At 50.2% G+C, this 16,352-nt stretch overlaps 1 protein-coding gene across 1 annotated transcript in view; it reads left to right on the plus strand.

The window, feature by feature from the left end:
• GRM4 (glutamate metabotropic receptor 4) overlaps positions 1-1,260 on the plus strand; it is a 53,593-nt gene extending 52,333 nt beyond the window's left edge. Inside the window, 1 exon segment of the mRNA XM_056361839.1 lies at positions 374-1,260. Within this exon segment, the coding sequence (XP_056217814.1) occupies positions 374-423 (50 nt within the window). The 3' untranslated portion in view covers positions 424-1,260.
• The last annotated feature ends 15,092 nt before the right edge of the window (positions 1,261-16,352 follow it).

Genomic DNA, 16,352 nt, shown 5'->3' on the forward strand with positions numbered 1-16,352 from the left:
GCAGGGCTGGGGCAAGCTAAGGAACATGGACCACCTGTTGGTTTGTCTGGAAGAGGCTGCAGAAGGAGGTTAAAAGGAGCCTGAGAGCACATTCCCATGACTCGTGTCACATCCCAGGGTTGCTCTTCAGGATGAACTGTCTTTAGAGAGCCCCCAAGGGCTGCTGTGGGGCTCAGCCCCTCTGCTATGGCTCAGTGCCCCATACAGGGAATGATCCCAAGTGCCAGCGCTGGCCAGATCCATGAGCAAATTCTGTGTCACATCCCCACCAGCATCTCATGGCAAAACGGTCAGGTCAGGGTGATGGGATGGGAGCCAGAAAGGGAGGGTGGACCTCATTAATGATACATGTGAGGTTTGTCTCTCTCTCCAGCACTGGCTACCAAACAGACCTACGTCAGCTATAGCAACCATGCAATTTAGCTCCAGCGATCACAACTGCCTGGCATAGAGGGAGGCTGCGGATGCCACGACGCAGGAGGGAGCTGAGTCGCATCACTCATGGCAGGACGCTGGAGGGGGAGCCGGAGGGGATGGGGAGGTGGCAGCGGGGGGCACATGCTCCTGGTGGGGCCACTGGGCAGAGCTCCTGGGGAAGATGGCGATCAACAGCAGCAAAAAAAACCCATAAAGAAACAATAAAAATAAACCACCGACCACCGTGACAATGCATGCCTCCCCAAGGAGGAAGAGGAACAGTTGAGTAGGGAGGATGTAGTGTGGGGAAGAGGTGACGGACTTCAGCAAATCTTTGGGGTTTTTTTCTGTATCTTGGCAAAAAAAAAAAAAAAAAAGAGACCCAACATTTTCCCTTTTCTGGAATTTGTGAGGTTGTTTGTGGTTGTGCAGAACCTTCTGTTTTCTATTTCTTTTTTTTTAATCCTCCATTTTCTTTTGTTCCTGTCTTCCTCCGTTCCTCTTCACTCTCTCTCCCGTATCCTACCAAATTCTATATGTTGCAAAAAGAAAAATAAATAAAAATACATAAAATTTAAATAAAAAACAGACAAGAAAATAAAATGAAATAAAACCTAGACTGTGTTCAAAGTGCTGATTTCTATAGGTGGTTAATTAATGTATGTGATGACCATATGGATTGAAATATGTCTGCTTTATGTACTGACCAGTCAAAAAACAAAACACACACAAAAAAAACAAAGTTCAGTGCCTGGATGTTTATGAATTATTCGATGACTGTGTAGAGCATGATCATTTTTATACAAGGAGATTTCTAATAAAAGACCATGGTTTTGCACTCAGCGTTTGGTGTCTCTTGGTGACTGTTCGTTCCAGGCTCCAGGAGGTGACTTGGTCTTGGCTGGCAGGGAAGGGTTTGGGTGGCCTAGTGCATCAGGCCAGCGTGGGGCTTGGTGTCCTTCTTCTCCAGGTCATGAGGGTCCTGGTGAGGGCAGAGCTCAGCATCACTCCGGCTCAGTGCGCTGGGGCACGCGCTGTAACCTGCGCTGCACCAGTGCTCAGGGCAGGATCTGGGGCACAAAGGGCTGATTCCTCCTTGTTTGCTTTTTCCCAGGGTGTGGGGGGATGCTGGGGGGATGGAGCAGGGAGGAAGGGATATTTAGAGATTTCCCCCCACCTTCAGAGGCAACTCCACCCTCCCCATCAGGACCAATCTGGGCTAATTAGGGAGTTGCCAGCCAACAAAAGCAGCTCTGCCCTTTCTGGGGGGAGGGTTCCTCTTCCTAGTTCCAGCTGCCATTTGGGATGGTGCAGGTATGTGGTTGTTCAGAATCTCGGTCTTGTCTGTTCTGGGGAGGTCTGGTGTGTTTGCTGCCAGTGTCTCTGTGCTCTTGGAAAGGGGGTGGTTGTGCTTGTTTGCTCCTGGGTGAGGAGAGGATGCTCTGAGCTTGTCTTTTGGAGAGGAGATGTGGGAAGGAGGCAGAGGAAGATGCTGCTACCTGCCCCAGGGAGGTGGGCTGCCTCCAGCTTTTGGGCAGGTTGTTGCTTTATGTGCCCAGCAAAAGTGCTGGACCTGGTGGTGGCATCCTGACCTGGCACAGGCAACGAAAGCAATGGGATGGCTCCCCACCCCTTTGCATGTGTTCCTCCTGGCCCAAAGGTGCATATATATTCCCTTCTTTCAGCCTGAATGAAGTTACCCTTATGTTTTGCATGTTTCTAGACCTATTTGCGTATCAATCATAACTCCACTCTTGCTCTGGTGGGCTGCCCTGGGGAAGGGAGGCCTTGGTGCTGCTCTGAGCACCGAGGGGAGCTTCAGCCATTGATCAGTGCCAGACGGGAAACGTGACTGTTCCCTGCTGGTGTGGAGAGGACAGAGCGCGGCTTGAAGGCAGGAGTTAAAAAAAAGAAAAAAAGAAGTGTAATGAAAAGCTTGAAACTTTGATAAGATCATACTTGTCAAAAGAGCTTCTCAGGAGGAAAGAACTGCTCTGTTCCCACCGCATCCATCACTGTCGGATCAGATGTGAAATGCTGCCTGGTTCAGAGGGCTCCCAGCAAACTCTGGTTGATGTCTCTCGTGCTGTTTCTAGCTCTGAGATCCTGCTCTACTGTTTTCCACCCCAAATTCTGCCTGATAAAAGGCTGAGTCTCCCTTAATTACAGCATCCCGCTCCCTTGCCTTGCAGTGCCTGTGAGGAGGGATGCTCTGAGTCCTCCAGAGAGGCTGTGGCTGAGGACTGACCCTGCTGCCGCCAAGCAGATCTCTCAGGCTCATCTGTCCTCTGACGGCCCAGGGAGCTCTGCAGGGCATGGTGTGGACATGGGGGCTGGACAGGGTGTGGGGAAGAGGAGACATGTGGTAGTGAGGTGATCTACTTGGGTCGGTGCTTCCTACCCAGGCAGGAGGCAGAAAGCTGCACTGATCTAACAGCTCTGCTCCAGTAGCTGAATGAGCTACGTTTTCCACGTGAAATCAAGGTGCTGCTTTGTGTCTGCCTTGTTCTCAAACATTTCTGCCTTCAAATTGCTTCTTTAGAAACACAGACGGCCCTGGAGTGCACCCTGCCAGCTGCTTGGGCTGCGCTGCTGCGGGGTGTTAGAGCAGAAAGGTGCGCAGGAGTGGGAGCGGTGCTGCGGCTGTTGGCAGCCAGCAAAGCACAGCAGCTCCGAAGCTGTTGCTTTGGACGCTGGGGTCTGGGCTTCGATGGCTGGGATGGCGCATCCCAAAGGGATGCTTTTGATGCTTGCTTGGTGTTGGGGGAAGTCACTTGGCTAAACTTCAAACATGGTTTCGACTAGATTCATGTTCTCCTCCTGTACCAGACCCTATTTAAGCAAAATAGCTACCCCGATTTCTTGATGGATCTGGTGGAGTGTTAAATCAAAAGAGTCCTCATGTGGGTACTTATTTTGGTGTAAGTGTGCTTTACAGTGATTCAGTCTTATTCCTTACAGACTTTAGCTTAAATGATATAAAGATGCTCTTAGGCAGATATGCAAAATATTTGCACAAATCCAACCTCACTGGTCTCAACACAGAATTTTAATTGGCCCCATTTTTTGTCGGCTACAACCTACGCTACTGGCACCATTACGGCATGCTGCTAAATAGACCCGTATCCTTCCTAGTGCTGGGTGCATTTCAGCAGCAGATGCAGTGACCTCCGAACATGGCTGGTTAATTTTATACGGCATTTCATGATACAGTGCTGTTTAATTCTAGACACTTATTTGATTATGAAAGCTAATTAAAAGGGAGTAGTCTCTAAGCAATGGAGATGGATGTAGAGTGACGTGGATCTGGGCAGGCTCTGGTGCCAGTATCTGCAGAGAGGTGATGATAGATGCTGCCGGGGCAGTTTTGGGAGCTAGCTGATGGCTATTAGGATTGAGTTTCTGCTTTGCTTAGGATTTCTGAGGGCAGTTCTGCTGCCTGCGCCTGAGCAGAAGAGTAGAGTAATACTGATTTGTAGATACTAGATTCCTAGGGTTTGGTACTCTGTATATATACACTTTTTTTTTTTTTTTTGCCTTTTCAAATAAGGCACCTGTCCTAAAATCTGCGCTGTTGTTTCTCTTCCTCACCTCCCTTACAGCTTAAAAGCACTTGTCTGATTTTCCCCTTATTTCTGTGAAGAGCTGTTGAATTTAAATAGCAATAATTGCCTGAGTTCCCTGAATGGTTGACCTGTGTGTTTTTCACTTTCTGGGAATCCGAGAACTGGAGGGACAAACCCAGGCTGATGCTGTCTCCCTCCATTGCCTGCTCGTATTTCCCCCCTCCTCAAACTTTCTGTCAGCCTTGGCAGCCGTTGCCAAGCTGTACCTCTTCTCCTGAGCTCCCTTCTCCAGGGACAAGTGGGAACTTTTGGGGTCCCGCTGCCCTTGCCACGGCACAGCTAGGGGCTGGAGCGGGGAGCTCTGTGTGGGCTCATCTCCCCAGCCCTGTGCGGAGCAGCAGCAGCAGCGTGGAACCTGTCATTAGCTCTCTTCTGTGAGAGGCAAATTACAGACTTTAGCAGCACAATTAAGCCAACTCGATAGGAAATGGAAAAACAAAATAATTTCTCTGTGAGTTTCTTGCTTTGCCCGCCACCTCATCCCTTGCTCCTCTGTGGCAATGGCTGGGGAAAAATTGCTCACCTGCCACCCAGATCTGGAAACCTCCTGTTGAAGCCATGGCAAACCTCCTTAGTAAGCAAATCTGGAGAAAGGGGATGGAAAGAACAGGGCTGGAGTAGAGAGTGGCTTGTTTCTTGCTCCAATAGGTCTCCATCCAGCTCCTCTCCTACAGGGAGGGCCACAGAGTCCCTTTTTGGCCCCAGGAGAGCTGAGTGCTGCTCAGAGCAAAGGTGTGACTTGTGTTTAGAGCAGAAGGCAGCAAAGCCTGTGGCAGCTGATGTAGTTTGTAACGCGGTGGGGTACCAGCTCTGCAGCAAGCAAGTCAAGCTCATTTCTGTGCTACAAAGCTCCCAACAAGACCCTCTGCCAAGCCGAAACCTTTGGCCTAGAGCATCAGGCTCTTGTTGGGCCACTGGAGCTTTGGAGATGTAAATGGAGACCTTGAACTTAATTTTCCTGGGTTGCAGGAGGCAGCAAGGAGGATGGAGGGCTGCAATGAGCACATCGGTGCTGCTGAGAAGACTGGTGATGCCCCTGAGCGGCCTCAGGGGGACAGTGGGTGCCCCAGAGGGAGGGCACCCCAGCCCTGGCTTCTGGACCACCCAGTTTGCCCTTGGCAAAGTGGTCCCTGTGGCTGTAGCCTGCAGCCATAGATGGAGGCGTGTGGTGTGTGCGCAAGGGTCTCTCCCCAACACCAGTGTTCTCTTGTATGGCCCAGCGAGTCAATGGCAGATTGTGTTGAAATTTCACTTCAGTGGCGAAAGCTGCAATTAGCATTTAATGAAGCTTCTTGCTTTTATTTTTAGGTAACCTCCGATTCCCCGACTGTGTAATTTAGTCCTCCATTGCTTGGAGATAATTAAAGTATGTCACTATAATTTGCTTTTTTTAAAAGCCTGTAATTATGTTTTTATTGAGAATAAAAAAAGAGGGGGGAGGGAGAAATGAAAACAATGTTAGGGGAGGAGAAGGCTTTGGATGGGCAAGGGTATTTTTTCCAGCTTGAAGGTTTAGGAGATCTTTCCAGGATGCTGGGTAGACTGGGGACAGAGGAAAGGCTCCTTCTCTATTAGCACGGGTCATAGCAAGGTGCAGTGTTCCAAGCAGAGGTGTGAGAGCTTTGGGTATCCACAAGCCCTGACCATGCCTGCACGTGCTCTAGCTGTGGGGGGTGTGCATGGACTGTGCAGAGTACCAGCGCTGCTTCCTCTCTTGCGTTGTTTGTGGTGTTCAGCATCCTTCTCCCAGTGCCCTGCTCTGTCTGCACCCCAACCTGCGGCCCCTAGGGCAGCTGAAGCGGGGGCAGGCCAGGATGAGTTTAGCCTGGAGCAGAACAGCTGAGGTCTCATCCCTGCAGCCTCCCACTCCCAAGACCGCCCTGCCAAGCCTAGCAAACATCTGCGTGCTTGCTGGGTCTTCATGTTTCAATTGCAGGCATCTGGTCTCTGCGACAAAACACGCTTTGCTGATGCAGGGCTACGTAGCTCACACTATATGTCCTCCCCACACAATAACCAATTAATGGGGAGGAATTAAATGTATCTTCCCAGGCCCGGCAGGACTGCACAGCCTTTGGGGGATGCTCCTTGCAGCTTGGGCTGTATTTGCATCTGTAAATGCTGCTGCTGGATGTCAGACAACTTATGTCCCTCCAAATCCTGCCGGCACTGTCTATTGCTGAACGTGCCAGCTACAGCATCCCGCCTTGCTCCAGTCCATGTAATGCTGTGTATGGCCCTGGGCCAAGCGTTGCTCCCAAGCAGCCCAGTGAAGCTGCTTCCCTGCAAACTGGTCTGAAATGAGAGTGTGGCCATCGCAGGAGGAACTGCTCACCTACAATTCACAGCCTGGAAATTGGCTGTTACAGGGAAGTTGAATAACGAATAAATTCAAGATAATTGATTGGCCTGTGGCCAGTTCGCAGCCAGAGAGAGCTGAAATGAGTTTGATTGTTGGCTTTTTCTTGAAGTTAGTCGCGCTCAAAATTTTTGAGCGCTAAGAGGTTACATTTAGTTTAGAATATATTTGATTCATTAAAACGCTGATCTTCTTGGCTGCAGAGTACAGATCTGATCCCAGGCTTTATTTCTTACCTAAATGCAAAGGTTTCTTGCCAGAAATACAAAGCAGAAAAAAAATCTTGGTGCTTAGGAAAAGTGACATGATGAAAGGAGCATGGTGCTGGACTGCGTTCCAGTGCTGGAAACCTGCTGCAAGTTGAGCTGACATCCTCACTGGCACATGCCCAGTTTCCTTCTTGCCCATGCTGGGATGCAGTCTTTGGGGGCTTTTTCCCAGTCCCACAGTGCTTGACATGTCCTGGATGCTGCAAGCAGCAACCTGGTGTGCCTGCAGCCAGTCCCTAATGCAGGGTACTTGTATGCTGGGATGCTGTGAAATTTGGTGCAATCCCCTGCAAAACCTCCCTCTGGAGCTGTCTGCCCCTTATGGAGCTGGGGCTGGAGTGACTCAGGAAAGCCTCTTTGATAGAGCAATATCAGGTCAGGGTTTTATTTTCAAGTGTGTCCTCAGGCAGTGCATCCACCCTGAGATACCTGCTCTCCAGGTGTCTGAATTCAATGGCACCGTGAGCAGGATCAGCCCCCCGATATGCTTGCAGCACGTTTGTGTTCCTCCTCGCTGTGCAGAGATCCCCCTCCTGAGCCAGGTGTCACACCACCTTCCTTGCAGAGCCTTTGTTATCTGCTGGGGATAACAAAAAGAAGGAACGGCACTTAAAACCCAACAAAACCCACACACCATCACCAGCTTTTGTACTGGTTGCTATGGGAACCCCATACATGCACCGGAAACTCTGGAGTATGCAAATGAGCTTCTTAATTAGTTCTCCTTAGTCTTTCATGCTCCTGGTTCAGCAATTTGATCATTAGATGAACATGTCACTTAATTATCAGCAGCTTAACCAAACACAAGTTGGGGTGACCTTTGGGGAGGGCAGTGTGTCTTGGGAGCTGGCTGGCAGCTAAGGAAGACGGAGACCAGTGGCTGCGTGGGGCTGGGAGTCTTCTCTAGCAGCTTTCGTACTGGCAGGAGCTGTTGGTATCATTCCTGTTGCCTCTGGAGAGGAGCAACAAGCCAGGGTGGGTCTGTGTCTCCGGATTGCCCCGATGCTCCTTCCTGGAGAGGGCTGGCCGGGTGCTGGGGTCTCCACAGCGTGGTCGCACGTACAGCAGGCTGAGATCGCGTGGTTAGCTTGAGCAGAAGGACCAAGCGCCTCGTCTCGCTGTGGGGCAGCGGTGGAGTGGGGGGCTGGCTGGCAAACCCAGGCTCTGAGCTGTGGGGCAGGGTGCAGTGTCACCCTGGCTCTGCTGGCTTTGGGGGTTGGGATGGGACTTGTTGCCGCCAGCCCAGCGTGCCAGTTTTGCAGAGCCAGATGCCAGCCGAGTGCATGTGTGAGCTCTTGCTGTAAATGCTATGAGTTTTTCACCAAACAAGCTTCATTAATCGTCTAATAACCGGATTAATTAAGGACACTGAAAGTAAACAGCAAGAATGTAATTTGCCTCTGATTGCCATGTAATTGCAGGAGTATGGTCCTATTTGCATATGCAGAAAGTGTTGTTGACAAAGGCACTGGGACCAAGAATAACAATTTATGGAGGGCAAATGTGCCCTTGGGGCGTCCAGACCCCTTCAGCCATGCTCTTTGCTGCCTTTGGTGCTGCCTGTGCGTGTGTGTGTGTGTATGTGTGGGTTTTTTTGTTTTTTTGTTTTTTTCCTGTGGTTCTCTGACTTCTTCCCAATTAGCCAACTCTCCTGCTATTTGTGGAGCTTTCCGAGCTGTTTGCTTAGGCAAACATTGATGCTCCAAATAGACTGGCAGATCAGCTTGGGAACACTCTCCCGTGTCCTGCAAGACAGCAGAAATAGCTGAGAAACCTTTCTTTCTCTCAAGGCTGCCCTGCTGAGGGTTATGCCTGGTTCTCCCTTTGACCCTGCCTACTTGGGACTCGGGGATTTTGGTTGTGCTTGGAAGAACTTGCCCTTGCAAGCCCCAGAGAGCTCCCAGAGCCCAGAGAGGAGGCAGGGACGAAGAGGTGAATTGGGAGCATGCAGAGAGAAGCAGATGCTGTGTGGATTGGAGGCAGAGCCAGGGATTGAATACCAGAGTCTAAGTCCCACACCATCTTGCATATCTCATGTCCTCCACCCCTCATCAGCTGGCTGGCTTTTTTTCCAGCACTTCTTTTTCCCTGCAAATGCAGACATCTGGATGGTGACTAATCTTCCAACTCTCTGCCTCCCATTAGCCCTGGGTGAGCTTTCTTCTTGCATTTGACCTTGTCAACACTAGATCTGGGCTGCTTGAGGAATGGGAGTATGCAGTGCTCTGCGAAGATGGCTATATGCTCCTTCCACGCACGCGTGCGTGTGCCCAAAGGGGAGAATTAGGAGGACTAATTCCATCCTTGGGAGCCCCAGGGTTGTATTTTTCTCTCCCTGACAGACACAATTTGGTGGAAGCCTACAATGTGCAGGGATGTGACCTTTCAGGAACAGCCCAGAACATCTGTGGCAGGCATGATTTCTAAGTGTATCCATTTATTTTTTTTTTCCCCCTTATGGTGGGGATGAGGTCTGTATGCTTCAGCTATTTCAGCCTGTTCAAGTGTAGATGGACTTGGATTAAATCATTGTGCATTGTTTGACTTGAGACAGGCACCTGCTGTTCACTTGTGTGTCTTCACGCTCAAGTGGGATAAGAAGCGGCAAATACAATCCTTTGAGCAATTGTTTTAGAAGAGAGCTTGCTGGCAAAATGGATGGGGGCCAGTTCGCCAGCAGAACGCTGGCGACAAATATCTGTGAAGGAAAATAGGGATTTAGGACCCCCCTGCCTGTCTGCGGGCATCTTTCCCATCAACCATTTGTTTCTTTGCAGCGTCTGAAGGTTTTGGGCCAGTTTCCCATGGCTCCAAGTGCCATACCTGCCCCAAACAGCTGCCAGACTTCATTTATCACAGACAGCATTTTGTTTTCCTCTTCTGGAAATCTGAAATGTTTAGAAAGAAATCAAGTTTTCCCTTGAAATTCAGTGGGGAGAGGGGCGGAAGAAAGGTAGCCTTCTGTTTATTTTGCTCTGCCTTTCTGTAAGCTGCTGCAAACAACCTGCCATCATGTCTCCAGTGAAGCAGCTGAGCAGGCTCCCCAGGTGTCCGTGTTTGGTTCCTTGCCATGGGAGGTCTTGTTAGAGGTGGTGTTTGTTTCTGGTTAGCCACGAACTCCCCTTGAGCCTGAAGAGCAAGACAGGGAAATAGCAACTGTTGTGATTAGGGCTTTATTTTGAACCTCTAACATCTCCGTTTCCTGCGGAGAACAACATCCTAGAGCAGCTGGAGGCTGCACCCCACTAACGTTTCGTGGTGAAATTTTCAAAGAGATAAACAAGGGAAGCAATCAGCCCCTCCTGAATATCAGGGGGATGTGGGTGGTGATGCCTGCCGTGCCTTTGAGACCTCTCCCGTTGTCAGCATCCTTTTTTCAGGATTCGAGGCCAACCTGACGGCTCTGACACTGCCGTTGCCTGCTTTAAGCTGGATCTGAATGCCTTCAGACCTTCCCTACAAGAACCTGGGCTTCCTCCTGGAGCAGTACCACTGCCTCTATCTAGGGTAAGCCAGCGCCTCTCGATTCTGAGAGCAAGCCTTTGCTTCCTCTGCATGTTGGCTCTTGGAAATCAAGTATTTGGTTGGTCTTGAAACTTGTGAATGTGAGTCAGTCGTTGAGGCTTAACGTTCTCACAGATGTCTCTTTCCCCCCGCCACCATCCCTCCTTTCCTTGTGCAGTGGAGTAGGTGTGAGGGATTTGCAAGAACCTGACCTTGAATAAATGTGGATGAACCCAAAGGATGGACATGTAGGCCTATTATCATGTCCTGGTTTGAGTGATCTTTGGCTTTGAGGATACTGAGATTCTGATTAGATTCCTATGGGATCTTGGCATAAGCAATTAATCTTTCCCTGATCTCACTCTTTGAAATCCCTTTTTTTTTTTTTTTTTTTTTTTCTTCCAAGTGGGCTCTGTATTCTGGTGCTGTTTTTCAAGGCTGATGGGGAAGCTGCCTCTGGTCTGATTGTCTATTATTTTTCTGATGCCTTGTGTTTTTTTGGGAAAAAAAAATTTCCAAACCCTGCTTTGTGATTTTTCTCTTCTCTGTAATTAGATGTAGCAGTGATCAAAATATGTTGCATTGCACTGCAAGCTTCTCCAGGCAGATGTTTCATCACCGGAGGAGAGATGACTTCATTCTTTACATTTGGGGAAAATTAAAAGAGAGGAAAAAAGAAAAAGGCGAAGGAGAATTGGATTTCCTGTAGTGTGAATACATCTTACTATGCTTTAGGGGAGGGATGTGTGAGAGAATGAGTGCTAGGAGTGAGAGGGAGGGCAGATAATTTTTTTTTTTTTTTTTTTTTAAATCCTGCTGGCATTCAGAACTTGAGAAATGCATCCCTTGGTACTTATTTTGCCCCCAGAACTGGGGGTGGTGGCTGTGACCTACCTTGCCGCTTCCCTGCAGCCTCCCTTGGAGAAGGGTTTTTAGCACGAAGCAGTCTGTTAGCTCCATGTTTTGACTTTCTGGGGTGCAGAGAGCCCCTCAGCTGCTGCCGTACCTCTACAGCTCTTATACGTGAGCTTTCAGAGCAGCTAGGGAGGCTGCAAAGGTGGCATGAAGCTCACTTTCTGTACTCTGGCATCTGGAACCCCTTGGTGCACGGTGCTTTGTATTGATGGTAAGAATGGATTAATTCCCCAAACATGATCAGTAGAGGAAGGTGGGGCAGAGGAAAAGATGGGAAAAGGCCTGTAAATGGCTGTTTGTTTGGGGGTGCCAGCACCAAATGTCACCAGCTTTGATGCAGAGACTTGGGTTTGGCTGGGGAGAGGGTGAGTGTGTAGGAAAAAATGTCTTCTGTGCTGGGAACACCGAGCACGATTCCTCAAGCTCGGCTTAATAAGAGAGCCATCAAAAGTAAAAATGACAGCAATTCTGCAGTCAATATAATGTGGCTGCAGGTTAAATAAATAATGTTTGAATGATAATAATTGCAAAATGATACTATTTCATCTGCCACAAACATGTGGTTAAGCTCTCATTAGCTGAGACTACGAGCTTTGCAGGAAGCACAGACTCTTTGAAAGCAGATCTCTTTGGATTATGCTGCTATAGAAATTCCTGGACTGTTTTTGCGAGTCTTTAATAATGCCTGTCAGTAAGTTTGCTCATGGGATTGAGAGGAAAAACAGAAAGACCAGCACCCCAAAGTGAAGCTGGATTTTTGTTTATTTGAGGTCTACTTTTTTGGCTTCTCGGGGCTTCTGAAAAACTGGGTTTATAATTGATGTACTATATTATAGTCCTTGCACTCTGCAGAAAAATAAAAAAGGTGTATATATTTTTAAAGTTTTTTACATAGAGAGGTTTTTTTACTCGTAATTGTATGTATATGAGAAAATCCAGCCACATCTAGCATAGTTTTGTTTGAATTTCAACTTTTGCCAAGAAGCTGCTCTGTCCTGTCCCAACATCCTCCTCATTGCCACCTCTTGGACCCTGTGAAGCCATCCTGGAGCAATGTTGTCTGTGCTCCCCAGAGATGGTGCTGAACCTCACACTGGGGAAACTGATGCGCTCAGCACCTCACCAGACCAGGGTGCTTTCAGGCTTGGCTGCAATATTGATCCTCTCTTAACATAGTAATGAGAATCTGCTTCTCTAATCGGCAAGGGAAAAATCTTATTTTCCAGCTGCTAGAAGGAAATGAGCTTTGAGTCGTGTTGGATGTGGGGTGGTAGGGAGGTGGGTGATGCTGGCTGGGCTTCGCTTTGGTCGCCTCAGTGTGGGCAGGAGCCTGCTGCCATCGCTTAGGTCGTGTGTCCTTCTCATCTTGGCTTCTCTTGTCCACCTTGATGTTTGAGGAAAGCTCTGTCTTGCTCATCCTGAAGCCCAGCTTGGGGTTTGATGAGGAACCCCATCATTCGTATTGACGTTTTGGAGTCCGCTGGGACAGGTGATGGCTTTCCAGCCCTGTTGCATCACAGAGCTGTGGGGCAGTGTCCCTGCCAGCTCCTCAAAGCCCAGCCTGGCACCTCATCTTCCTCATCCAGTGCATTTTTGGAGTTGGGGAAGCCTTATTTCCCTGTCATTCCTGGCTCGGGCCTCCTGGAACGTGGGTGAGGGACCTCTCCTCCCCTCGGCAGCTCTCCCTGGGCTGGGTGCCTCACCGGACCGTCTGGCTGACGGCAAATTGTTTTTTGATGGCTGACTCGGTATAACTGAACTCAATTTGCCTTTCAAAAGCAGCTAATAGTCGCATTAAAAAATCCATTTTCACTTGTGATTGAATTTGACGGCGGCTCAATCAATAAGCGAATGGAGTGTTTCACACGCTGTACTGAGCGGGCGTCACCATGGCAACGGTGTAAGCCAGCGCCGATGGGTGAATCCCCCTCCGGCGGGTGTCACCGGCGGGTGTCACTGGCCCTGCCACCCCGTAAGGGGCTGCCACGTGCCGCGGCGGTGCCCCTCCTCAGCCTCATGGCAGCGGTGCCAGCCAAAATAGTCTTCATTTTCCTTTTTTTTCCTTTTTGTCGCCACTGTGGAGGGGGCTGAGTGTGTTGTTGGTGGCCGGCCTCACCGGCAGCAGCTGTGGTGCCAGGGCCAGGCCTCCTGAGGGGAGGCGGCCATTTTGCGGTGGTGCTGGCACTGAGGGGACGGCAGCCTGGCACACGCCTCGAGGTGGGGGGGAAGGGGGTCCTGCCCCTTCCAGCACTTCTCCTTCTCCCACATCTCCCAGGCCTGAGGAGGAAAGCGGTTGTGGGGCTGCGGGCGAGGGTGGTAGGGCTGGGAATGGAGCTGGCAACGAGCTCTCCTGAGGGGACAGTTTTTCTATGGGAGGAAGATAATGAAATGAGGAAACGGATATATATATATATTTTTTTTTTTTTAATAGGGTTCATCTGCATTTGATGAAAAATGAAAGTGACACTCTGCTTCATGACAACCAGAGTGTTTCCTTTCAGCTATTGTTTGCCTTCCTCCTATCGTAGTATAAAACGAAAATGAAATGGTTCAGTCAGGAATCCTGCAATTGCGATCTTTTTTTAAAATTTTTTTTTATTTTCCACCCCCCGCTCTCCCTCTGCATGCTCCACGGCATCCCAGCTCCTTGCTGTCAATGCAGGCAGCCTACCTGCATGTTGGTGCCACAGCCATTTTGCTAGCGTGACGCCGGGGAGCCCACCCACGTGGTGCCACCTGCAGCCGCTGCCCGGCCTGCCTTCGCTGCTTCCCTTCAGCGCCGAGGGGGTCCGCATTGTGCCATGCCATAAGCTGCTTTACAACACGTTGGTGTGTTCTCTGCAGGGAGTTTGCCTGAGGCTCCAGGATGCCGTTAGTTGCCTTGTATTTCGTCTCCGTAAAGCATACGCAAACAACGCAGTCCTGTCTTCGAGCTCATTTCTATAGATTGATCTGCACTTGGGGGGGGCGGGGGGGAAGGTCTGTGCTGGGTTTGAGCTAAAACAAGAGGAAAGCCAGGCACCCTGGGTTTAACTTGATCTGGCAACTGGAGTTCACCCCCACTGAGGACTGAACGGAGTTGAACTGTTGCTGCCCACCTGAGTTAAATCTAAGTCCCTTCCCTCCCCAGCTCGCTTTCCTGGCAATCCCTGTCACTGCACCGGACCCAAATGGTTTTTCAGGGCTGCCCTGGACTGGGACGGGCTCTTGGCCCTGCTGCAGCATGGCATTTCTCACCTTTCTCTCCTTTGAGGTGTGCGCTGCATCCCGTGGGGACCTGCAGAGCTGGAGGTCAGGACGTGGGGCTGATACTGTGTCAGCTCAGCCCCTTCTCTCCTCTCCTGGCATGCTGGAGGTCATGACACTCTTGCTGAAAAAGGCAGGAGGCTCTGAGTTTCCAGCCCTTTTGCTGAAGGCTTCTATGTTCCTTGCAGAGGAAAGAAGCCGTTTCCATTAATTTCACAGGCTGTTTCCACCACAGCTATGTTGGCTGCTGCTGGTGGCTGAGGATGATTCTCTTCCCACGTTCACAAGAAGAAACAAAACCTGTAATAATGGTGCTTGAGCAATCTGTGGAGCTCTGGAGACAGCCTGGAGGGTCAGGGCTTTTTTTCCTGACAGGTACAGGGCTCCCTTAAACTGTAATTTCATTGTCACCGGGAGCTGACATCTCTTTGTTTTACATACTGGAAGGAACTGGCAACAGAGCTGGTTTCAGTGTGCAGAGGGGAACTGCAGTCTATTCCGCCTGAGAGAGCACAGCTTTGCTGCATGGAGGAGCCGCTCTGGATGCGACAGGCCAGGCTTCGCTCCCTGCGGGTGATGGACGGACCCGGTCCTGCTTCTGACTCCGCTGCTCACTGGCCTAAGCCAAACTGCTGTGCCCCAGCTTTGCGCCCCCGTTATCGCCCGTGTACCTACACCTCCCCCAAATTGGGTGATGGTACTTCAGGGAAATCAGAAGCAGCTGAGGGGTAAAGTCAGACTCCTTGTCTATGCCCACTCCGTGCCAGTGGGGATGCTGGCTTTTCTCCTGGGCTCCCTGGGTCATGCCTGCTCAGAGTATTGATCGGCTACCTGACCTTTTTGTTTTCAATCAGAAATCTTTCAAAGGCACCATGTTAGCCCTGTCAAAAGCTGAACTGAACGGACCAGTGGCCGCACTGCTGCTGCCTGCACAAACCTCTCGGAGAGATAAAGAGACTCAGAGGAAACTGTGCCTGTGTCTGAGCTTTTTGCTTTCAAAGCCATGCCAGGCCCTGCTAGAGAGCTCAGAGTGAAATGGTTTCTCGGTGCTCTTTTCCCAGATACAAAGCTGCTGAGGTGTAATAAGCTGAGGGGAAGGCGATAAGCTATGTGGTCAGCTCCGCGTGCTGCAGCGGCACGTGTGCTGTCATTAGCCTTTGGGAGCTGTGTCTCATCTAAAAGTCGCTTGGGAATGAATTGTCTGCTGGTGCAGCTCCTGTGGGGAGATGGCTGGTTACATCTTGGCTTGTCCAGGCTTAGGAGCAGGGAAAGCATTTGAATCTCCATCCCAGCTAGATCCCATCTGCATGGCCAGGGATGCTCAGTGCTAGATTCTGTACTTAAAGCTGGGGATAGTCTTTATCCCAGAGATGAAGGAACGGAGGAGAAACCATCCCTTAGAGGAAACGAGGTACCGAGATTAAATGATTTGCTTGAGTCGTGCAGAAGATATAACAACGCTTGGGTGGCGTGCTTGAGGCGGTGATGGGAACTCTGGGTTGAGGTTTACAATTTGTGATGAGGCTTAACAAGCATTGGCTGAAAGAGCTCAGAGGAAGAAAGCAGCGCCGCGGAGGGTGCTAGTGTGGAGCCCTGAACTAAATCTAGTCAGACTGGGTTGTGTCACATTTTGAGCCAGGCTGTCCCAGGCCAGAGGCTGTTAAAGCTGAGAACTGAGCCCAGGTCTACTGAATTGACTTAAGGAAACTGCTCCTGGGTGTTAGTGTTCCCAGCGTTGCCTGTCAAGCTCTGCACAGGATGAGCTTGTGTGACAAGGGATAACTCTTACCCTGACGCCAGCTGGCATACCTCCATCAAAGTCAGCGAGGACAAGGGATGTGTTTCCCAGTACGGGGGCTCCAGGAACTGGTGGCTGTGGGTCCTGACGTTGCCTGAAACAGGGGGAGAATACCCGTTGCCCACCTGTGATGCCAGTACCACAGCCAATTGATTTGTGCTCACTTACGTGAGCAGCCCCAGATTAAAGTGGGCTTTGGGACCTGACGTGTAAAATGA

The sequence above is a fragment of the Falco biarmicus genome, chromosome 16 (assembly GCF_023638135.1).
Source record: "Falco biarmicus isolate bFalBia1 chromosome 16, bFalBia1.pri, whole genome shotgun sequence".
NCBI lineage: Eukaryota > Metazoa > Chordata > Aves > Falconiformes > Falconidae > Falco > Falco biarmicus.